This window comes from Anolis sagrei, chromosome 3 (assembly GCF_037176765.1).
Source record: "Anolis sagrei isolate rAnoSag1 chromosome 3, rAnoSag1.mat, whole genome shotgun sequence".
NCBI lineage: Eukaryota > Metazoa > Chordata > Lepidosauria > Squamata > Dactyloidae > Anolis > Anolis sagrei.
The window spans coordinates 241715520-241740776 of record NC_090023.1 but is presented as its reverse complement, the minus strand read 5'-3'; the positions used below and the strand labels follow the sequence as shown (position 1 = coordinate 241740776).

At 37.0% G+C, this 25257-nt stretch overlaps 1 protein-coding gene across 5 annotated transcripts in view; it reads right to left on the bottom strand.

Moving 5' to 3' along the window:
- Nucleotides 1-97: 97 nt before the first annotated feature.
- MED12L (mediator complex subunit 12L) overlaps nucleotides 98-25257 on the bottom strand; it is a 193037-nt gene continuing 167877 nt past the window's right edge. For 2 of the 5 annotated variants that reach the window (XM_060767713.2, XM_060767715.2), the window contains 10 exons: nucleotides 23345-23710; nucleotides 22131-22275; nucleotides 21203-21423; nucleotides 19635-19721; nucleotides 18642-18862; nucleotides 15768-15924; nucleotides 14584-14607; nucleotides 13443-13511; nucleotides 5770-5851; nucleotides 98-4076 (listed from right to left, as the gene is read on the bottom strand). In XM_060767713.2, the coding sequence (XP_060623696.2) occupies nucleotides 4024-4076; nucleotides 5770-5851; nucleotides 13443-13511; nucleotides 14584-14607; nucleotides 15768-15924; nucleotides 18642-18862; nucleotides 19635-19721; nucleotides 21203-21423; nucleotides 22131-22275; nucleotides 23345-23710 (1425 nt within the window). In that variant the 3' untranslated portion in view covers nucleotides 98-4023. The other 3 variants (XM_060767714.2, XM_060767716.2, XM_060767717.2) reach the window with 2 other exon arrangements.

Sequence of the window (25257 nt, the reverse complement as noted above, 5' to 3'; positions counted from 1 at the left end):
GTTCTTGGTATTGGTAGATCTCAAAAACAAAAAGTTGTATTATTACATAGTAACAAGCGACTGAATATGGGCAACTAGCAATGCAAATCACTGTGGAGATAGTAGTATTATTTATTTATTTATTATTTTATTTACAACATTTGTATTCCACTCATAACAGACTGAAGGCAACTCAGGGCCTTTGCAATCTCCCCCACATAAGGCAAACCACTGCAACCCCAGGTGTAACTCAAGCTCCAGTTGAACCAATCCTATATTTTAGTTGCACTACTCAACCCCTTTACCTATAGGATTTCTGTATAACTTCCAAACCTACAAAACCTCCTGAGTGGATGAACAAATAAAATCCAGTTAAAACATTATCAAAATAAAAACATTTTTTTAAAAAAAACATTTAAATACACTCTTTAAAGTACTAAAACAGTGATGGATCAATCCTTGACGATGCTAGTGACTGTCTTCCTCTCTTGTGTACAACTGCGATGGCATTTTTAACTCTTACATTCCATATCATCTGGCATTTATTCCAAAGTGCCATTCAAACTAGGGATGGTTGTCGATTGTGAGACATGCAGATTTAGCTGCTTGCTTTAAATCCTACACCATTCATCTCACACAGTGATATTAGGTAAATTCTATCATTTAAAGCAATGGTTCTCAACTTGTGGGTTCCCAGGTGTTTTGGCCTACAACCCCCAAAAATACCAGCCAGTTTTCCAACTGTTAGGATTTCTGGGAGTTGAAGGCCAAGACATCTGGGAACCCTCAGGTTCAGAACCACTGCTTTAAAGTTATATAAGTAGACCAAGAAGATAACAACAAAATATTTCTGGCCATTAACACACAGCAACAATTTCTGGGCTGACCCCTCCAGGAAGAAAACGGAACCACTGTAAAAGAATTTCTCCAAGTCCAATCCAAACTAGATGGCCCAAAATGATATCATGATAAATGCTACTGAAAGTCATTAAGATATTCAACAAACCCAACACAGTTTTGTCCAACCTTATCTAGTTTCAACACTTACAAAGGCATAGTCATGTGGACGTGTAATAGGGCCTACTCAGTAGCTGTCAATTGGTTCTAGAAGTCCCTTTCAAGTAAAACCAGAATAGCTCACTGTTTGCTGTCTTGAACTGGGAAGTAAACACATTTTTTATTCCGATTGGCTTTTGAGAACTGAAGATAATAACGTCATATATTTTGAATTGTTCGTAATGTCAGTAATTAAACTCTATTTTAATGTCAAACTTTTGTACCTTTTAACTTCTTTTATTCATTTTATTTTCCTCCTGGATTTTTGTTTTTGGTTTTGAAAAGGGATGAATATAAAATAAGGAGGAGAATTAAAATTAGAATAAATTTAGAAATGGGGGAGGGGAGGAGAAAGGGATGTTAGTAAAACTAGTATCAAATAGCACTGATTCCAGTAACATTTTTGTCAATACAGTATAACATAATGACCAAAACAGGTATTTAAATTAAATTAGTCAGGAAAGTAAAATTGTAAGAAGGTTGTGAAAACCTGCAAAACAATCTATTCAGACTTCAGAGAATGGTGACAAAATGGTAAAGAAGGTTGATACTAAAACCCAAATGGTAATGGGGCCACACCATCACAAGTTTGTGTATAGCTTGGTTGGGATATATCACCTAACCAGATATTAGGCAGACATTGCTAAACATGTGAAGGCTAGTCTGCTTTTGCTTTGACTGAACACAGTGAGTCTGCAAAGTCTAGAAAAGTCGACAATACAAAGTCTAGAAAGCTACATCAACAATTTTGAGGTGCCCATAACTTTAGAATGTGTGTGTGTTAACCATTTTTAAAGAAAACGGCCAGCATTGTTACAAAAATAGTGTGGTCTTCATAATTTAGGGAACAGTAATTGGAATATACGTTATAGACAAAAAGGGAATCAGAAATTTTCACAATGTATATACAATGGCTCACAACAATATTATCATAAAGATTCTGGTATCTTGATGGAAAGGTAGAAATGCATTGTCCTGGTATTGCTATGCAAATTTTATTCTACACGGCATGACTAATTTTCTCAGCAGATATTGTTTTATTTCACAGTAAGTCATATCATTTTAAATACAAGGCAAATGAGAAATTTGTACAGAAAACATGTTAAAATACTCTCAAATATCTTCAATGCTCTACATGAGCCACAATTAAAATGTGTCCATCTAATTCTAAAAAGATAATATAGTATACCCAAAGTTCACAAAACAAAAGTTTTATCTAATTAGTTTTTATTCAATTATGAGTAAATATATCTTGCACAAGGTTAAAATAGTTGGTATTTTATAGTAATAAAATTGATGAATAGTTTACTTGTGCTTTTGCAGCAAATTTATAAATACAAGTGTATTTACACAAACAAAAAAAACAAAAAAATTAAACATATGAATACCCATAGTACAAAATAATAAATAAATATTTCTATGACTTAAAAACATAGACCTAATTCTCACAAACAGATGAAGTGGTAAACCTGAGCCTAGACTGTATCACTTAAGATTGCAGGGGCGGAGGCTAGACTTTATGTTCCTCCATACAAAACTAAAGTTCTACCTAGGTTTCCTCCTTGAAACATTCATTGTCTGTGAGTAAGAAGTTTTCCTGGGAAGTATTGTATAATGTGAGCACTCACCAGTGTAGTACAGTCCACATACAAGTCTGCTACCTCATAAGCTCTTTGACTCTCCACATGTTGTAGACTACAACTCCCACAATTCCCAACCACTGGTCACAGCTGCGTGGGCCTGATGAATGTCCAGAACATCTACAAGGTCAAACACTGACCACTCCTATTATAAGACAGATAATATCCCATTCTTAACAAAGAAACAAAGCTGGTGAGGTTGAACACCATAGGTGGAAGCTCACATTATACAATAAATCTTCTACACATACACTGGCAAGTCCATCATACCATAGCTGGAAACCAGCAAATATAAAAAAATCACAGAAAACAATTCTTTCTTCACATTATTGGGAAACATTTCCATTTGTGGGGAGGGGAACTGCTATCCTGAAACTGAATTGGGATAACTACATAATAAACAGTAGAAAATGGTCACCTTATCTTCTAGTGCATGCTCTGGAAGCTCTAGTAAATATTTCCAATAAGATTATAGGAGACATCAGGACAACCTATAGGGTTTATTATTCTAGTCTTTAGCTATAACTACAGGCTACAACTCTGTGCACAACTGACAATTTCCAAGTTCCACAGACTTCAGTAGTATTTATGCATGGATACTAACCAACACTACACAGGACTGTAGTCTAAAATTAGTTTAACTGTGACTTCTCCAAAATGTCCACTACCCCAATCCAAGCAAATTGCTCAGCCATTATTATGGCTTTGATTGCAACCAGAATTTCTACAGTTGCCCTTTCTAGTAAGATTTTCAATGAAAGACAAATCTAGCAGATCCATTATTATTAAACAATAGAATTTTCATAGAAACCTTATGACTAGAAATGGCGATCTTCCTTCAAAACTTTATTATCTCAGTGAAAGCAAGAGGAGATCAGGAACTCTGAAAACAAATGATTTTATAAAGAGTGAAAACTACAAACATGATAAAAATAAGCATGACTGAAATCAAGACATGTTTTATAAAAGAATCTTAAAATATATGGGGGGGTATCCTTATGCAAAATAGAGTGGGAGTTTAGTTAGTTATTTTGGTCCCATGAGTTCTTAAGAAGGATGAAAAACTCCCCTTGTTTTCCAAAAAAAAAATCAGGATATGTAGTAATCTTGGGGGAAAAAAGTGTTAATACCCCAAAGCACCAAATCCATATATTTTGCAGCAGCGTTGTTCTTAGCGTAGGCCTACATAATTCAAATATTAATTAGATAAATAAAAAACAAAAAATAACATTTTTACATATTCACATTAGTTGCAGCAAAACAAAACTGGAACAAAGTTATTAGTGCATCAAGGTCTGTCTTCCTACTTTTCTGTGCAAAAGCTTTGCCTTCCTTCACTCTTCGAAGATCAGAAGTGTGAAGGGTGACCATACGGGTTCACTCCTTGTTGTGGCTGGTTACCTAGGAAGTGAAAATAGAAGTCCTTAATATTAAAGCACATTTGGTATTAAAATCTTGTGTCCTGCTATAATGTGTCAGTGTTTAATTTGAAGCCAATATGCATAAATGCAGGATTGATAGCCCATTGATTTCAAGCAAAACTTATTTTCACTTTTCTTCAGATAGCCATACTATGCACAGATAATTGATGACAGATTATACCCAAAATATACAGAAGTGGCTGCTAAGATTCTGTATTGCTCTACATTCACTAAAACTATACAGTCACAATCATGACACTTTTGCCCTACTCAAACCTACTTTACCAGGCAGCAGATACACTGCGAGATGGAGATCTGTTCAGCAGGTGACTGGAGTCCTGCCAGCAAGCAAGGTTGCAACAAGATATTGCAACAGGGGTCATGTTCTGATCATTGGTGGATTTAGTGAGTAAGGGAGTCAGGCCAAGAAACATTACCTAGTTATACATCTATAACTAAGTAAGCTATACAGAACATGAGTCATTATGTTTAACATATATTTAAAAGAGATGCTCCATCCAGTGGTGAAAAAATCTGTTTGCCACATGATTTTCCTCACTTGTGTACCTAAAATTTAGTATGAGAGGCAAAATGTATTAATCACAAGGAATAGGTATTCCCTTGGATGCCTAGTTAGTAGGGTTGTAACTCTTCAGTAAATTGGTCCTTAAAGGAAGCACCAATTAATTTTAGAATTGTTCTTTCCATTTCTGAGAGAGCCTTAGAAAACTGCACCATTTTCAAAGACTATGTTGTTCAGGACCTATACTGCACAAAATTCACATTTTGCACGGAAAAAAAGGATATAGAATTTTATACGCCAAAAATCATGCTCCTTAACCAAAAAAAAACCTCAAGTGCAAACTTTGCATAAAATAACACCCTACACTATATCGATTTTGTCAGTTCATTATTCTTCCTCTAATTGTGATTTTCTGACACTTGAGAAACACATTTTTTAGCGTTTTTTGGAATATTTTCAAATATTTTTTCCAATTGTACTATTTTGAATCTAATTTTTTTCTTTACTGAAAATGTCATCATATCCTGAACACAAACACAAAATCTTTCACAAGAAAGAAAAAATATCCCCAAAGCATTTACAGCATGTGACCCTAAACCACAATCAAGATTGACTATCCAACATCGAAGGAGCTCATATTGTCTAAGTCAAGTTTCATTAATTTGGTGAAGGGTATACTCGAAAGAGTTCTTCTTGTCTACTCACTTTAGACCATTTGAAACATGCTATAGTATACTGTAGTGTGTTATTAATATGTTTTGGCAGCCAAAATGCATTTGAAAGCAAAAACAAAGATGTGTTCCAATTTTCATGCAATTCCACTTCCAACAGTGTTGCAGTCCCTAACCCATCAGATATATGGGAGCCTCTCCTACTACTTAAGTGTAAATCCTTGGCTAAAAAAATCTGACAAATACATTAATCACTACTGGAAATAATTATTCATGTATGTCAACTATTCCAGAATAGTCTTTGCAGCCAACAAAACATTTTTGCAACAAGTAGAATTGCCTATGTCCACATTTATTATTTAACAAAAAATAAATTGGCAGAAAATATTCTGGAAGTACACAAAAGCCAAACTTTTTGTGTGAGGGAGAAGGAGAGAGAAGGGGGAAAGGGAATCATTTATCTAGTCTTGCATACTTACTTGACAGCTGTTTTTGGAGTTGTCTGACAAGAGCAGCTGTTTGCTGTTGCTGTTGTGTCTGTTGCAAGCCTTGCCTTGAAAACTGCAATGTTTAACATTAGGAGAAGTTAGCAAAATATTCATAGCTACACCAAATATGTTTGAGATGTAAACTTGCTGTTCTGAGAAAGATGATGCCACTTACAAAAATACTATGAAAAAGCCCATTCATTCTAGATTTCTCTTTGCATATGAAATCTGTGACTCTAACCCAGCTTTGATTCTTCTCCTGCTAGAAAGTGTGGTCCAGGGAGAATCAATAAAAAAAACTAGACTTCAGAGCTCAATGGAGATATGAAAACAAGAGGATTAATACAAATCACATTGAAGTAGAGAGAAAAAGAAGAGTAGTCATAGTAATGGGAGGAGTATCCGAAGGCCAATTGTGGTTCCTCCCCAAAATTCCTACTTAACCAAAACATATCTGGCCAATCCCACCCTGTTTTCAGGGAAAGGTGGGAGGATGTTGCAAAACCCAGGCTGGTTACCCAGTGATAGTCTTATGTATGTCCCCATCAAGCTCTGTGAGGCAACACAACTCATGAGATCAGGTTGCATCCATAAGATCACCCCTTCAAGAGGGTGGAAAGAAAACAACTCCTGGCACAATACTGGGCAGGAAGCTTCCTATAATATCTCGGGGGAAATGGATCCCTCCAGATTGTAATTCCAATTTCATTTTTAAAACAACGAAAGCAACTTGATACTGTATGAAAAGTTCTTATGCAGTGAATACTATTTTCAGTATGCTTGAATAGCAAAATTATATATTCATATCCCTTCAATAATCTGAAAATCTGGATAACTCCTGGAGGCACCTGCCTGCTATGCATGATGAAACAGAGCATTCATTGCCTAAAATCTACAGAAACGGGAATATTACAGGTCTAATGTGAAAGAGATTTCTAAAGGAAAAGTGCAAACTCTTAAAATGAATATATAACTGAAATCATTAGTGCATTTTGTATGAATTTTACTAATACTGTAGAAAGGGTGTGTGGATGCAAACCAATCTCCTCATTTTACTGCATCCTTAAAGATGCTGAGGAGAGTCAGGATACTTTAAAAATTGTATTAAATAAGTCATTAGTGTTCTTGTACACTTGTGCACTACTCAGTTGCACTGAGCTATGGATGTTGTAATTTTTCGGACAGGCTCTCCTTGAATGGCCAGAAGGAAATATGGGGCTTTTAGCAGACATGTGGGCTTTATGATGGGATTCTGGGGAGGAATCCGTATGCCAAACAAAGCAATTAACTAACTTATTAGTATGTAAAGGAATCTTGAAGTACCTTAGATACTAAGTCTACTTTCTCTGATGCATGAAGTATTCACTGCATGCATCTGAAAAAGCAAACAACCTACAAAGGCTTATGCTATTAACTTCTTTCTCACAGTCTCTAAAGTACTACAAGATCTATTTGCATACTGATATTCCAGACTCACATGGCTATGTCTTTGAATTGTCCTATATGTGGTACTCATTATAAGTTTAAAAATTTTAGTCGAAAAATCAATCCTCAAAACCTGAGTCAACTTATCCATGTGTCAATGTGAGTACTGTATTTCAAAACTTGTCAAAAAGGAACCATCACTTCTCTGTATAGAATGACAAAAGCAAGAGTTTAGTCCGTCCCATCCCGTGAGATGGGATGCTGCAGCTTCTGGCCTTTTTGAATGACTACATGGGGGGGGGGGGATAGTGGCAGCAAGCAAAGGCTGCTGGCCCCCTGAGGAGACATTGAGTGCTTTTCCTTCTCAAGAGAATGACCCCTGACTTTTCGACAGACCACGTCAAAATCCACAGTTTTGGCCTCCAGAACTGCCTTCAATTTATACATGAGCTCGACTATGAGTATGTATGGCACTTTCCTCTTAAACTGAATTTATTTCAGTGCATTCAACTGGCCAGAAAATACATCTAATTTCAGAGATTCTATAGATGCATTAGTTTTGTAATGCAAAGCCCTTGTTTTATTTTCTAAAAGACTAAAGTAGAATCCAACATTGCATATTACAGCTTTAAAACAGATGGGATATTTATTGTTTGGACATCTATTAAAAAGATCAGTTTAACAATACATTTAGGATACTGACATGAATTAGATCAGAGCCCCAATCATTGTAAGTAAGTTGCCAAAACCCTTTTTAACAGTTATGGCCTTAAAAATCTTGTCCTGATATAGTAAATGGAAATATATTGTAATGTATCATTCCCATATGCTACTCCCACAAGTTTAATGTACAGCTTTGCTTTATTATTCTTGAGAATTACATATTTTTCTTGCTATCTTCAAAAGTGAACTTTCTTTTATTGGGCACAGATCAATAGAGATGTTATGCTGATAACTTAATGGAAAATACTATTTTACTATTTCATGGCAATCCAAAAATAATAATGAATAATATCTGCCTTAAAATAAGAACACATGAATAATATAAGCCTTCTGGATTGTGGGTCTGTTTAATTGGTTACTATGGATCCATCAGATGTTCTTCTGAATTGTAAAGTTGGGTATTTCATTAGATTTTGAACTGTCTATGTAAACACCTTCTAGAAGTGAAAAGACGAAAATCCTGACTAACGTTAAAGATGGAATACTGTCAGTTCATCCTAGTACAGTAATGCAGTATCTCATCTACAGAAAATATAAGGTAGGGATTAATCTTTATCATTTACTATGAAAGCTATGCAATTATCTTGAGAAACAGAATCAAGTCGGGGGAGAGAGAGAGAGACAATCCTCATTGAACTATCATCTGATCTACACCTTGTAAGAGCTAGCTTTGGGCTAAAACATGAAGGTAATTTTCTGTGAGATTATGGTACAGCCTCTCCTTTCTAAGGCTTTGAAATAAAGGACAGAGTGGGAGGTTGCAGAAACTAAGTGGTATCAGTGAAGCAAGCATGGGGAAAAGGCATTGTAAGGCCATGGAAAGAAAGGGGAACATGACCAGTGCAGATGGAAAAATGCTAGATTGTCCTGTTCCAAAGGCAGGATTTTACACATAATTCTGTACTGGATCTCACAAATCAATTTAAGGATAAAATTGGTATAAAGATGGAAGGGAAAATTAAAGATGGAAGGGAAAATTAAATAATATGTTGAATTGACAAATTCTGGAAGAGAACAAATGGATGACAACTACTCAAGGGACGCAATCCTGTTTTTGTTTTTTGTTTGTTTGTTGCATCTACAGTATCTTTTTCCATCACAGATGGATATGCAACATCACCTCCTAAACACAGATATGAAATAAGACTAAAGAGAATGTATTAAGGATTCTGAGATGGAGTGCCAAGGTCTGCTGCTGAAATCAATGCCCTTTGTACTCAACATTCAATGACCAGGGAACATTGTATTCCCACGTTCTATAGTGCCAGCAAGGCAGAGTTATATTCTGGACTGATTAATGCAACTGAAGGCCAAATACACTGAAATCATTGTAGCTGAGCCCACAAAACCCATGGTGAAGAGTGCCTAAATGTGCCAAGTTACTAAACTCATAACATCTGATAAAATGCAATTGAGATACTTTGGTATCCAGAATACTGTGTTCAGACTTAGTTTGGAAATTATTAGTGTTTAAAACTCTGTAATATGTTCTCCCACTACTATATGCACTCAAACACATACTGCACATGTTTGCCTTGCACACCTGTAAAAGATCTGGTGCAAACTATATTGATAGAACAAATATCTGAAATACACAACAGAAAAATTGAGATGCAAAGTGAAAATTTTGATCTCAGGAAAATAGCATGCTTGTGGGGACATGAGCAAAAGAAGAGCTTAATAGGCTTTTGACTCTCAAACCTGGCACATAAACCTGTGTATTTTTGGCCCAAATTTCAATTTCCATCTGCTGATGCATTTTCCCTAGGAAGATTATATTACTCTCAGAATGAAACTAAGTCAATATAACAATCCATTGAAAAGTTCAAGCCAAGGGTTCCATTGTTTCACTTGCAGACTTTGAAATGTAAATGCTGGGGACTCAGGTTTCAAACTGAATTTTTAGTTTTCATAATTGTTATCTCAGTATCTGAAGGTTATCTGGAATTTATTATCATATTGCTTTAGCTAAAGCCTAGTTATGGAAATTTGCAAGCAATTAGGACTGGCAGACACTGAGGTGAGTCTGGACAAGGCAAACAGCACAATAATGTTGTGACAGTTGGCACTCATGCTGCTAGGATGAGAATGATGAATGAAGTGTATGCCTGAAAAGGATCAGGCTCCCTCGTGTGTGCTGGAAGCATATGCAATATGTTACAACTCAATGTTCGATTCAGAAGTTTTTAGCTACTGAAGAAATTTTAACAAATAGCAGTTAACACCTTGTGTATTTTATGGCTGAAAACAGTGAACATTTGAAATGTGGAGAAGCTTCAATTCCAGACTTACATCATGCAAATAGCTATGCCTTGTTTGCACAATTTTACAAGGGTTCAAGACAGTATCAACTTTAACTTGTAACTCTTTGATGTTTTGCAAGTACTTCTTTTAGCTTTTTTCTTTTCATGGGAAACAAGTCCACTAGGAAAGCAAAGGCTACACAAGGCCTCTACTGAAAGCATATGGGAGAAGGTATCTGATCAATGGACCACTATAATTCTTGTTGCCATTGAGGGAAACTTTAGAAAAACAGCACTATCAACTAATGTATGAAGATGTTGTTGAGCTTTCAAAGACCTTTGAGGTGCCTTAGCAAACTACACTTATTTCAAGGAACTGCTAGTTTTTAAATAATTCACTTAAAATCAAATTTCACTTTTTATTAAAATAATTGTTGACCTGTTCCCTGCTCCCAAGCCTCTGTGGCTTTTATGGCTGACTAGCTTGGGGACCCGGCGCTGCCTGGGTTATTTGAGAAAGGAATTGTGTTTCAAGGTTGGTCTTTATCAGTTATTTATATGGCTCGCAGTGGTCTCAAGAAGTTAGTGAAGGTACTGCGAGTCCCATCATCTGTGGTCCATCCTCCTCCAAATTGCACCAGAATGGAGAGTGGGTCGTGGAGGCTCTGTGTGCGAAGTTTTATTCTTGATCAATCATTGGATGCGGGTCACAGTGGTCTCAGAAAGAGAGTTTAGGTACTGCAAGTCCCATCATCCATAGTCTGTTCTCCCCCAAACCTCACCAGAATGTTGAGTTGGCCAAGGGGGCTCTCTGTGTCAAGTTTGGTCTTTCTTGGTATTTGGATAAGTGTCGCTGTGCTTTCAGGAAGTGAGTGAAGGTACTGGAAGTCGCATCATCCATCCTCCGTCCTCTTCCAAACAGCATCGGGATGTAGAATGGGTCATGGGGGCTCTGTGTGCCAAGTTTGGTCTTGATCGGACATTAGATGAGGGTTACAGCCATCTTCGGAAGGGAGTGGAGGTACTTGAACTCCCATCATCCATGGTCTGTCCTCCTCGACAGTGCACCAGGATGTAGAGTGGGTCATGGGGACTCTGTGTGCCAAGTTTGGTCTTGATCAGTCATTGGTGAGGGTCTCAGTGGTCTCAGGAAGTGAGTGAAGTGATTGTAAGTCCCATCGTCCATGGTGCATCCTCCTCCAAACTGCACCAGGATGTAGAGTGCGTCATGGAGACTCAGTGTGCCAAGTTTGGTCTTTATCGGTAATTGGGTGAGGGTTGCAGTGGTCTCAGGAATTGAGCAAAGTTACTGCAAGTCCCATAGTCCATGGTCCATCCCCGGCCAAACCACACCAGGATATAAGGTGGGTCATGAGAGGTCTATGTGCCAAGTTTGGTCCTGATCAGTCATTGGATGAGGTTAACTGCGGTCTCAGAATATGAGTAATGGTACTGCAAGTCCCAACATCCATGGTTCATCCTCCTCCAAACTGCAGTAGGATGTAGAGTGGGTCATGGGGGCTTTGTGTGCCAAGTTTGGTCTGTATTGGTAATTTTCTGACCCAGCCCCCTCTGGCCTTTTCCTTTCCTCTCTTTGTCATCTCGGAATCTTGGAATTGAGGCTGGCCAATCAGAGACCATATGCAAATTTCCTTCTCTCATGTCTCCGTTTCTGTCATGAACCCTTTTCTCCACCAGGGGCGCCTGTAAAGCTGGCCAATCAGAGACCATATGCAAATAGCACCACAGCGGCAGCCAATCAGAATCTTGGAACTTTCAGGCTGGCCAATCAGAATGCTGGCACATACACCGCCACAACGCCACACTTTTGTCCTCCGCATACAAACTTTGACTTTTATTATATACATAGATAGATAGATGGGCATGCCAGTGCTTTAACAAATACTTCTATTGAGAGATTCATTATGCCGTGCAGGAGTTTATCTAGGCTTTCTTATAAATAAAACATGGTTGGGTCAACTGGCATTTTGAAATGTCTAATCTACTGTACACAGCTCCCCAATGCAGCTTGGTTTTCATCATATTCTTTGATGTTTTTTTCTGTTCTTTTTGCTCCTTACATATGGCACAATCATTTTACAGCGAGAGAAAGAATAGCAAAGGTTAGATTTCCCATCAAGTAGATTTTCTTTTTCACACTACAATCCACAATACTACTACCATTTATCTTACTATAAGCTACTCCTTGTCGTAATACCAATCCATGGTTCCCCATGACTAAAGACCTCTTGGCTAAGTTGCAAGGGGAAGGGGCAAACTCGCCAAACTCCACTTGGTGGAAGTGCGCCCTTTCGCCTTGCTTCTCAGCTGAGAAAATGAGATGGGTAAACTCTGCAGATCCCATTTGATAAAAGGGTGTGACTTTCCAACTGGCTTCCTTCACGACCTGAATGAGACCAATTGAGAAGCCGCCACTCCTCCATCAGGCCAAGGTGGTGGGTTTGGGGATGCCTCTTCTCCTTGACTCTAAACTGACAGGCAAGAGAAGAGGAGCAGTAGATTAGAAAACAAATCTTTGTTTTTCTAATGCACACATGTAAATTGAGGTGTTTAGTACAATCAATGGCACACTAGACTCAACAAAGTAAGGCATATCAAGTGCTATTAGGAAAATCTTAATGCTACACTAATATTATGAAATGTACCAATGAGTGCTCTGGCACATATTTTTCATATTTATATACTTACATCTTTTACCAAAAAGATCTAGACTAATAAGTACTGATTATGCAAAGAAACATGGGAAAACATGGCTCAACTGAATGAAAAATGAATTCATTTATACTGTGTATGATTAAATTGTGTCATTAGTAAGGTTTTGATTACAGGCACATTACCCACTAGAGGGCATCCTCGTGTTGATATGATTTCAAAGTAAAAGGTAAAAGATGCTGCCATTATTATATGCAATACACTACCAGAATGATAAAGCCACTTCTTTTTACCATTATGAACATATTGAAGATTATTATATGTCCTCAGTTAAGTTTTCCTTGCATCTATATCAACAAATCTGATTTGCATACTTTGATGTAGCACAATCCAGAATTAGAAATGGAAGTACAAGATCTTCTCACCTATGGATTTTTCTAAAACGAACATTTCACATCATCCACCTATCCTTTCCTATTGATCACAGAAATGGACAACAGAGATGGACCCAGCTTTTGAAGTTACATTATTCTGCTTCTTTGTTATTGCTGAACAGTACAATCCCTCAGAATAAGGTCTATCAATAACACTTCCTCTTACCAAAGGTTGCTGAGGCTGCATTGCTTGGAGACTGAGGGCTTGCTGTTGATTTTGGTGTTGCTGCTGCAACTAAAGAAAATATTATTCAAATGAGTTTACTATAATATAGTTACCCAACAGCAATGATAAAACAACCCTGGGAAAGAGGTGAAGAACCTTTCTTTTCTGCAGAGGCTACATCCTCTTCAGGGTAATCCCTCCAGGATAGTCTGTTGAGTGTTAAAGTTATGAAGGTATTTTTGCTTTCCTACTGCCACCCCCTATTTTATGTGCCCTCTCGTCCCCTCCTCATTTACCTTTACTTTAGCACATCACCATCCCTCTTTCTCTCTCTTTCTTCCACCCACACACCAGCAAACTACAAAGGAATAAAGAGGCTATTTGCCAGATTTGAATTGGTGAATTGGTTTTTCAATTGGTGAAAAACCTTAGAAGAGTCAGATGTTGTGCACTATAGCCTTTAAGATTATATAACAGCAGCAGCCTCACCGAGAAAAACTCAAGCACCATTATGAATATTAGGAGATCTTCAGCTCAGTAACTCGGTTAACCTTCGAAATAAATATAACATAACATTCCCATGCTAAATATTATGTTGTTGTTGTTGTTTTAAAAAAGTCTGACCCTTCTCTCCAACACCCAGGCTCAGGAAGTGGGTCCTGCAAAGTACTTGAATGTGGCTGTGCCAACCAAAGAGAACAAAACTCCAGTTAAAGAGAACTAAAACAGCCCCCTTTAATACAAGGTCAATGGGATACAACATCAATAGCAATGGAATCACTATGCAATAAGAATACATGTTATGTATGACTATATTAGATATCTATAATCATGCCTATCTCTCACAAAATGGTTTGGAGTGTATTAATGATATATGGAATCTGACATGATCCTAGGCAAGAAATGTGCATGAAAATGGGAGAGTTCTTCCTGAAAGTAAGAGAGGTGGAGTTTTAGGGATTGTTTACTACTGAGAGCAAGTTTTAGAAAAATGCAATGAGGGAAAAGATAGAGAGAAATATTTAGGCATATTACCAGTCATGAAGTGTTTGTATTATCTCAGGTAGATTTGATTGAAGCAATGGATGTGTTTGGTCACACATACACATACACACACACAAGTCACAAAAGACATGCTTACCTCACCCAAACCTGGGTGGTCTTCCTAAGGGAGAATATACATAATGGAAAGAGAAGGTCAGTGCAATGTCCCATGGGTTTGGTTTTCAACAGACTGTTCTTGTCACAGTTCCAGTCCACCTAGAGTGCTTCTTTTGATGTCAATATGTGTTTCAGCCAGGGCATTGTGGTTTCTTTGATGATGAGGTAAACAGAATAAGTTCTCACTGTATACACAAATCCCAAATTGTTGTTCAGAATGTTCTTTCTGAGGAACACTTGAGGAATCTGTTCTGGACTTTGGGGCTTTGCAGATAAGCTTCTACGCCAGGGTTCATATCAATTTAATGTTTTGTTCCCTCTTTTACAGCAGTTGGCTTCTTCCTCCTTCCTGGGAGGTTGCTATGTTCCTCTCTCTCATGAAACTCCTATTTAAACCATGCATACACATACATACCTGCATTCATTCCTACATACTCAAATCAGCGTTCCACATGCAGTCTTGTTTCAGCCTTTGTATGTTATTAGACCACTTGTTTATGCTGCCTTTTCTAGCTCTAACCTTTATTTGCAATATAAGGCAGATAAGACTGCTGGATGTGCTAGCTAGCATCACAAATGGTATATTCGTACATGTAACTTAAAGGTCTATTTGAAAGATCACTGGTTACATGTTATAAAACATATATTCTAGGATGCTGCCCCTGTAACACTGATAAAGCATTAGTGCAGGTGTTAACTGCATGGTAATCTTACAATAAAAAAGTTATAACCCAAGATCAGAAATACAAAAATGCAATAAAAGGCATTGCACAATAGCAGGATATTCTAACATACTAGGACATCCTATTTTTAAGATCCCATGCTCAGTCTTTGTCCCCTCTAGCAAAATAATCTGAGGGCCAAAGCTATCTCTACACTCATATTAGAGCATCAATCCATGTCTGCATCTCTGGACCTAAATTTGGTTTTAAAAAATTAACACCAGAAGAACAAAGGCCAGGAGTACAAAGAAAAGAAATCACATAGTTTGGCTCTCAGATAATACATTTTGGAAAGAGGCTGTTATTGTGAGTAGACATTTGAGAATTGGATAAACTTAGTGTCCTGCACAGTAATATAAGTGGCATTTAAATTATCAGAATAGTATTTTATAACAATCCATTCTACCTAGCTATCATACATAAATGGACACAATTTCCATACCTGAAGGAGTCTCTGTTGCTGAATTTGCTGCTGTCGGTGTCTCATTTGTTCCTGAGGCATTTGTATGGAGTTAAGGTTTGGGTGGGAAGCTGTGGGTGGCATAACATCTAGTGCTCTTCCAACCAAGGGATTCTGCTGCAAAGCCTGGTGACTTAAGCTGAAGGAGTAAGATGAATAAATAATTTTCCTTTCTAAAAACAAATTTAGAACCTGCAAGTTCAAACTTAAAGACGTGAATATTAAAACCACAGTGTCAAATCTGCAACAGGATAAAATAGTGAACAATGTTTAAAATCACAAAGATAAATACACTGAAAAAAATGCAAAGAAAATTGTTTTCTAAGCTAACATGCAGAATCCCCCCCCCCCCCCATTCAGGATAAAAACCATTAGTAAACAGTGTACTGTATTTTTAAAATATGGAATTATGGGAGCTGTAGTTTTACAAAGTATTTAACCTTCTTTGCCAAACTGTGCTGGTGCCACATCAAATTATAACTTCCATGATTCCATATAATTGAGCCATAGCAGTTAACATGGTGTTACATTTTATTAACTCTACATTAGATTCACCCAAAGATGGATCTAAGAGCATACCCAAGCTTTACATCTAGCTAAACCTGACAGCCTTAATCATTACAAAAATAATCAAAAGCATCTTATATTGTTAAAATGCATAATTTAGTGCAATCTGGTAATGGAACATAGGAATGGAACAATGGACGACGAACCTGGACTACGCTTGGATGATGAGAAGATTGGGTACGGTTGTTTTTTGTAATAATTGTGCATTGTAATTGCTTATTGGTAATTTATGGATAATGTGTTAAGTCAATTGTTATATGTTGTATGGAACCACTGCTGTTTCTACTGTTTTTACTGTTTGTGAACCGCCGTGAGTCGCGTTCGGGCTTGAGATACAGCGGTATATAAGCAAAGTAAATAAATAAATAAATAAATAATTTTCTTTATTAAACCAACAGCTAAGAACTACAAAATTGATAAAATCTAGATGCACCATGCACATATATCTTAGCAAAACTGATGGTCATTCAGCACACATGCAGTGCTATTTCTAAACTTCTATGCTTTCCTGAAATCACATAAAGGAGATAAATATTATAAATTGCTAAATTTTTGTTCAGAGTTGCCTCCAATTTGGGGTCCTTTAAATTACCCTTCTCTATTATAGATTAGGCTTGTGCATGTCAGCTGGAGGGTGATCCATTTTTGGTATCCGAATTTTGTTGGGTACCCAGAACCATTTTTCGGGAGCCTTTCGAAAATCAGCTCATGGGAAAATCTGTTTCCGGCTAGGCAGTCGAAAGATCCGGGAAGATCCGGTCCATTGGTGGGAATGGGAAACTTATGAGGCTCCCGCTTCCATTCCTGGGATCCTTTCCCTTATTCCTTTCAAAGGAGTCTGGGTTTGGAGAAAGGGGTTAAAGGAAGCACCCTTCCTGGGACCCTTTTCTATCTTCCTTTCAAGGGATTCTGGGTTTGAAGAAAAGGATTATAGAAGCATCATTCTTGGGACCCTTTTCTTCCTTCCTTTCAAAGAAGTCTAGGTTTGAGCAACGGGATTAAGCAAGCATTGTGTAAGACAAGCCACAGCATTCTTTTATGCTGACTGGCCCAATAAGCAGGGCTCACAGGGAAACCTCGTGTGAGCAGAACTAAAGAAAAATGAAATATGGCTTCTTCAATATCTCACAAAATAAAAAAGAAGCCCATTTGTTGTAGATGGTGCTGAAAATTACCATAAAACTCAGGTGACAGAAATGTCACACACACATACGTATCAAAGAATGACAGCATCACATACCACAACCTCCCAACATATTTGCTTCATTGTATGAGTTCCTTGTGTGGCTTAGCTGATAAAAGCCCATGTATGGACAAAATTATAAAATACAATAGATTACACAACTTTACTTGTGTAAACCAGAGTCTACAGGATGTATCAGGTTTTGGGAAACATGTGATTACAGTATTTTAATTCTTTCCTCGTGCACAGATTAATAAATAGTACAATGCAACACTATTTCTATTTTCATCCTCTCAAAAATGCTGTGAATTATATCATCAGTGTTCATTGTTAATCCATTGGCTTGATCTTGGCATCTTGACATTTGCCTTGAAACAAGATGAATTCTGCAAGATAAAAATGTAACATCTGTAGCACAAAGAAAGCCCAACTCTGTCCCACATCTGGACCCACTGCCTGAGGGATGTTTTCAAGAATGAATAGTTTACACACAAGCTTTTAATAGTTATTACATTTCCAGGAAGATGCTCTGTGGAGTCCGGCAGTTTGAAACACTGTTTACAAAGGATACAAATATATGCTCTCCAACACAAAAACTAATTATATGAGAAGGAAATGATCTAACACTGGATTTTAGGAAAATGTTACTAGCAGTATAAATCTGAGGCATGATCTGGCAATGATTTGTTATGTGTTTAAATTTTCAATTTACTTAGTATTATGCAGTCTAGCAAGAAAAATAAAATGGAAAGTAAGTTCTACATAATGTATAAAAACTAGCAAAGATGTATGATGTTTAAAGATTTACTGACACCTAAGCAATGTCCTCATGAAGCAATTATTACCAGAGGTATTAATAGCTGCAGTGTAGAAGTAGTTTTTTTGTTTGTAAGTAACCTTCCAGAGTCGTCAATTGCAAGGAAAAGGATCGGCAGTTGCCAACATTCCTAATAGATTCCCCCACTCCTGGTTTGCATCTTCCCTCTTTAGACTCAAAGGACACACCTTTAGTTTCAATGGCATTTCTTAGACACCTAGGTTGCTTAGAATGTTTCAAACAAATCCAGACAGAAAAAAATAAAAAAATTCAAGAAATATAGTCTTACCGCTGATTGCCTGTTAAAGGTTGAAGATAGGCAGCTGCTTGCTGATGAATGTATCCACTTGGCTGTTGTTGAATCTGCCTTAGCCTTTCCATTAGAGCTGGGTTTGAATGAGCCATTTGATATGCCCTGGGGCTGTAGGCAGGTGAAAGGACTAAACCTCCAGACTGTTGGGATGGCAAGGACATTTGAGTACTATACATTGTATAACCATGAGGAATGGCCTGCAAAGGAAACAGTTCAAGAAAGGTTTAATTTCATATGCTTTTAAGAAAAAACAAAACATTACTTCTCTGCTTAAAAACCAAAACAAACAAAAAGCACATGGTGAGAAAAAGGAATGATATAACATTTAAATGCATAGATGTTTGAAATAGTGAGCTCCAACGAACTCCATCATTTAATTATGTTTACTTTTTCCTTGCTATGCTCAGATATAAATGGATGGATGGATGGATGGATGGATGGATGGATGGATGGATGGATAGATAGATAGATAGATAGATAGATAGATAGATAGATAGATGGGGATGTACATTTCATGTCAATTCTGTTTTTAAGTGCAGGAGTTAGAAATGCTAGACTGTATGAAATAAATTAAACTCTTACAAGTAAATACATCTGAACAAGGCAATTTCTGGGTAGATCTCCATGATCATATGTGTGAGCACATACCTGGCTACAAATCCAGCATGAGCCATCAACTCAGTATTAACAGTAAACTTATTACATGAGATATTTCCCATTATGCTTACTGTTAATTCTGAATTAGCCTATGCTGCCAGCATGTCTGCATATTAAAAACTGTAATGATAAACCTGAACATTTTCTTATTCAAGACAATATCAATGTAAGCAAAAGCTATGAAAAAGGAAGGTCATTTTAAAGATCCTTTCAAATTTTTAGTCTGACTCAGAGATAAGATAGGCCTAGATTTTAGGTGATATCTCCATTATATTCTTTCATGCATACTTATCCTTAAAAGAACAGTGGTACCTGTGCCTGTTGTATCCCTGGATATTGTGGAAGCTGAGATTGCCTGGCTTGCTGGGAATAAATAGCTGCTTGATCAATTGTTTGACCCTGTTTTAAGAAAATGAAAACGAAAAACAAACACTGCTTGTTATAAATTAACACCTTATATATTTGAGTGCACCAATCTGACTAAAAATGCTTTCATATAGGAATATAAACTGATACATTCAAATTCTTCTTTATGGTACATCTTAGCTGAATATTTCCTTGTAAAAATTAACCACAAGAGACATTTGGTGCATCACAGATCCAATGAAGAGATAAACACGGAAGGTTTCTAGTGGTCAAACACAATCACATTGGGTAGGGCAAAGAAAAGGAGCCCCCGGTGGTGCAGTGGGTTAAACCCCTGTGCTGGCAGGACTGAAGGCCCTCAGGTCACAGGTTCGAATCCGGGGAAAGCTTGGATGAGCTCCCTCTATCAGCTCCAGCTACTCATGCGGGGACATGAGAGAAGCCTCCCACAAGGATGATAAAACATCAAAACATCCGGGCATCCCCTAGGCAATGTCCTTGCAGATGGCCAATTCTCTCACACCAGAAGCAACTTGCAGTTTCTCAAGTCGCTTCTGACACGATAAAAAAAAGGGCAAAGAATATCAAAAAAGGTTGTGGCAAAATTCTACTCTTTGCCATCTTTCTCACACTTAGCAACTATAGGATCAATTTGAGAAGGTAAGAACCAAGGTCAACTAGACAAGATGGCAGAAGGTATGCAACTGAATGTCAAACTATATTTTTCTTTTTTCTGGAACAGTAAATGTATTTTGGGATGTGGAAAGAGAGGATCACATCTTTACATTATAATGTTCCTCATGTGGGTTCCTTCTGATCCTTACCTTTGAGTAAAAGATGGATTCTTCTAGATACCAAGGAACCAATACTACTTTCTAAGCCTTGAATATTTATCACAGGTCATCTTAGAAATTTAAACAATGAAATGTGGTCCTCTTTTATTTTATCTCAGTTTTTAATATCAGATGAAAGTAGACCTTCTAAAGCATGGTCTGATGCCATCTCAAGCAGAAGATATTGTCCCCTTGACAGTGCTGAAGAAAGATTCAACTATTAGATCAGTTGGGCACTATTTACACTGCCCTATAATGTAGTTTCGTAATTCAGTAGGTAATGTAGACTCATAAAGTTCAGTGCAGTTAAACTGTTTATGAAACCACATTATATGGCAGTGTAGATGGGGCCTCACTTTCTGGATGTGAAATGGAGAGTTCTCCATCTCAGGCAACAAAACATCTTTATTATTCCAATAACTATGGATGTAGACCAGCACTGGATTTTAATCCATGGTTTAAGAATTACCCAAGGAACTAAGGAGTATTCCCTAAATAGATTTGGCATCTTTTTATAGTTCCTTTATAGGAATTGAAATTCATTGCCCCATTGACAGGATGTCACCAGCCACAGGTGTAGACCAAGTCATATTTGGGATCTGCCATTATGTCAAATAAGCTTAAATAAGCAGAGGTAGAATTAAGTTGAGACTCTTAAAAAAACTGTTGGGAAGAATTTACCTGGGTTTGCTGTCTCAAAAGACGCTGCTGTTGCTGTTGATGCTGCTGCTGCATCAATTTCATCTGCAGCAGTTGCTGCTGTTGCTGTTGCTGCTGAGAAGTAATGGCATGAATAGATGGTGGCTGCATCATGGTGTTAGAACGCCTCTGTAACATGTTGGACAGCACTTGTTTGGTGTTGCTTGGGACAAATGACCCAGTAGGATCCAATCTGGAGCCACCTATGGATGTAATAAAGTAAATATTTGTTCTTAAGTAATGTATTAAGCCATCATACCTTTAGAGACAAATAATCCTGCTAAATTATCTTCAGCATCAGTGAAAAGGATATTTCTTAGAGGACAATTAACCAAGTAGTCAACCAAACTATGTATGTAAACAGAACGAAGAATAAGGATGGTGTTATACAAATATAAATCTTTTATTCTTCCTTGCTCACATTCCTTCCATTTAACTTTCATTCTTAGAAAAGAATCTGTAATCTATTCCAAGTATACTTAATAAAAAAGTGGAAAATATTATTACAAAAATCTCAACTAATTTGGAATGCCATGGGCAAACATATATAGTTATATAACACAGTCATTAGATAATGGTGATAACTTTTCAAGGAACATCCATGATTTGAAATCCATATGAATGAATACATTATATATTCACAAAGAACTAAAAACGATTTCTTGTGCATTTTGCCAAAGGACAAAAGAAGTGATTCCTTAAAACTTTGCTTTGCTGCCCTCTAGAGTAGAGGAACAATCCCCTTTTTCAAAATCTACTTATATTATCTGATACACAGAAAGAAAACAAATATTTTCCCTTCACTCCCTATACATTCACTGATACTCTAATGAACAGAAAAGAAATCATAATAATAAGAAAAATGTTCATCTGCAACAAAGCAAACGTTTTATAACAAGCCCAGACATACCTGGTGGAACAGGCTGATTCTGGACAAAGAAACCAGTCTGTGCAGGTTGTCCCATAACATTGTAGCCCCATAAAGCAGACTGGTGATGGTGCATCATTTGAGAAGAAACTGGTGAATAATTGGGAGGCACTCTGTATACATTGTCCTTGACCAAAATAGGAAAAGTTAAAGGTTAGTGACATTCATACCCTCATAAATAATGCCAGTTTTCCTACTGAATTATTAAAGCATTTACTACCTTGCCTATTGTTGTTTACTACATGAAATAGATTTATGCCAGACTGTGCAGAGATAAGCTAGGGATGATGACGTCTCTCATTGGTATCATAGCAATTTGCTTCACAATATTTTTTTCTGCATTCTGTTACATGTCAGGTCAGGACTATTTACAACAATATCAAAGTCTTTCTATACGGATTAGTATTTGATATGAATAGCATAACATACATTCTCATTTCATAGAATGAAATTGATGATGATGATGTTGATGATGATGATGATGAAAACATCTATAATGTAAATGTAAGACCCCAAACCAGTGGGTTTAATACTAGAGTTTTATTATTGTACTACGCCAGCTGTTGTCCTTTTCCCAGGGTAAGTGCAGCACTGGAAAGCAAAATCAGGAAGAAAAAAAAGCCGAAGTCTCTAAACAGCTTGTTTCCCCTAGTATACTACTTCCTTTACAACTGGAAAATGCATGGCTTTTTTCTATGCTGGCATCTTGCTTGACACCAAACCCTTCTCAAACATGATGTAACTATCAGTTAAAATATCAGCTGGTTAAGTCAGAGAATTTACACAACTAATCCTACTAGAAACTTGTGTTGAAGAACTGAATAGCTGGACTAGCAATGGTGAAGAGGTGTTTTTGGACAGATTTTATAGGGATAAAAGACATAAGAAAGGAAGATTTTTTTAAAGGCAAACCCAGTGGATATTGATTAAGGCAGAATCCATACAAGAAAGAAATACATGTGGTCTAGGGTGGAGTCATACTTGATTTCTAGAATTTCATCACATTCCAGGACAACATATTCTCAAAACCTATTTGATCAATTGCATGTGTCAAATTTTCTATTTAATAGTTCACTTCATGTGCCATGAAATCAAGAAGGGGAGTACGCTGTGTGTAGCCAAGGAATGGAAGTCTAAATTCTGAGAATATAGTAAGGGGTTTTTTTAACTTCACACCATACATTTTAATCACTTACATCTGTTCTGGGAGTTGGTTTTATCTTTCTTTTCCTCCCTTTCCCCTTCTTTTCTTCTTCTGTCGAAGGTTTTCCTTGTTCTGATAACTCTGTTGACTTTCTTTCTGGTTCCTGAGATCCAGGACTGATGGGATCTTCTTCCTCTTCTTCTTCAGGAGGAAGAGGTAAAGGTTCGAGGTAGTAATTTCGTGGCTTGGGCTTTGGATGCATGTGGTAAAGGAGGAGATGCTGCTGTTCTTCATATTTTATTACTTTCCTATCAATACGGACAGTTCCAAACCAAGCCCAGGAGAGCGGAGCAGGGTTCCTGTTGCCTTCAAATAAATCCCACGGAGATACTTTCTGCTTAGCTGAGACTTGAAGGCCCTGTTTAAACATTGGAAGTAATTTTTGAAATCCAAGCAACCTCAAAGAACATGAATATACTGAGATGGAATGAACAGTAAAAAGAATGTGTCTTCTCCAATAATAAAAATGACTATCAGATCCATAACCTCAGAGTGCGAAATTTGGCATGCATGCTTATGGAACCTACAAATATTCAATATGAAAGATGCTTGGTTTTATCATTTTTATTATGAAGGATTAATTTTGTAGCAGTATGTTTGAAGCCTGCATGAAACCAGCAATGCAGTTTTAGGTAATTAAGGAAGCTTATTACCACCACATGAGAATATAGTCAACAAAACTACCCCTCTGGAAACTGTTATCATGCAAGAACAAAAACAATATACCTTTTAGTACTAAATTGTAACATGTCATTGTGAAGCACATAAAGGACACTACCCTGTTTCCCCGAAAATAAGACAGTGTCTTATATTAATTTTCGCTCCCAAAGATGTGCCAGGTCTTATTTTCAAGGGATGTCTTATTTTTCCATGAAGAAGAATTAGCATCTATTATTGAATTAAAATGAACATTTATTATATACTGTACAGTAGTTATCACAAAAAAAAGGGGCTGTAAAGTATCTGGCTCCCACACACTGTCTGGAGGCTGTAACGTTCTCCCATAGCAGTTCCTGTACCACTTGTACAGAAGGGACAGTACTGTAGCTTCCAGCCACCGTGGAGAGCATGCTTACAAACAAAAACTTTGCTAGGTCTTACTTTAAGGGGAGGCCTTATATTTAGCAATTCAGCAAAACCTCTACTAGGTCCTATTTTCAGGGGATGACGTATTTTCGGGGAAATTGAGTATTTTGTGAGAGTGATTGGTTCAAGAAATTTCGTCCCATATATATATATATATACACACACACACACAGAGAGAGAGAGATTTATTTATAAATAATTTATTTGTAAATACATATTTGTAATTTGCCCAGTTTCAGAAAGTAACTAGAGATTGCTGATATCCTAGTTTTTGAACATAAACCTTAACTCTTATCCCATCTTAAATCCTGTCCTAAAACATGACCAGACCAACACATTCAAGAATTAGTGAAGATGATATGCAACAAAAAGATGTGAAAATGTGTTATTCTAAATTGGTTAACGAGTTAACTTTTTTCACAATGAAGTCCACAGTTCAAAATAATCTTTCAGCAGTTTAGTATTGTCTCAATAGTATGCCTTGGCATTGAGACAACGTATCCTACTGATGACAAGAAAATCTGTGGACATTCTTTACATCCCTAGCTTTGGATAACTGTTCAAAATTGGTCTGTCAATAAAACATTCTAATTTATCAAAAATGGAAGTCACATACTCAACATTCTTGTTCATCAGTCACAAACCTCTGATATCCTAGGGTTAGTTGATTTAAATACCACAAGTGCAATTAAATGTCTGTAGGAAATATTAGTGTGCTTCATTTGGGATGTTGTACAGCTCTCACTTCTTCAAATCTATCCTAGGCCTTATCAATGTATTGTAAGATATTCACAGTTTTTGTCAATTTTTTTTTTTGCT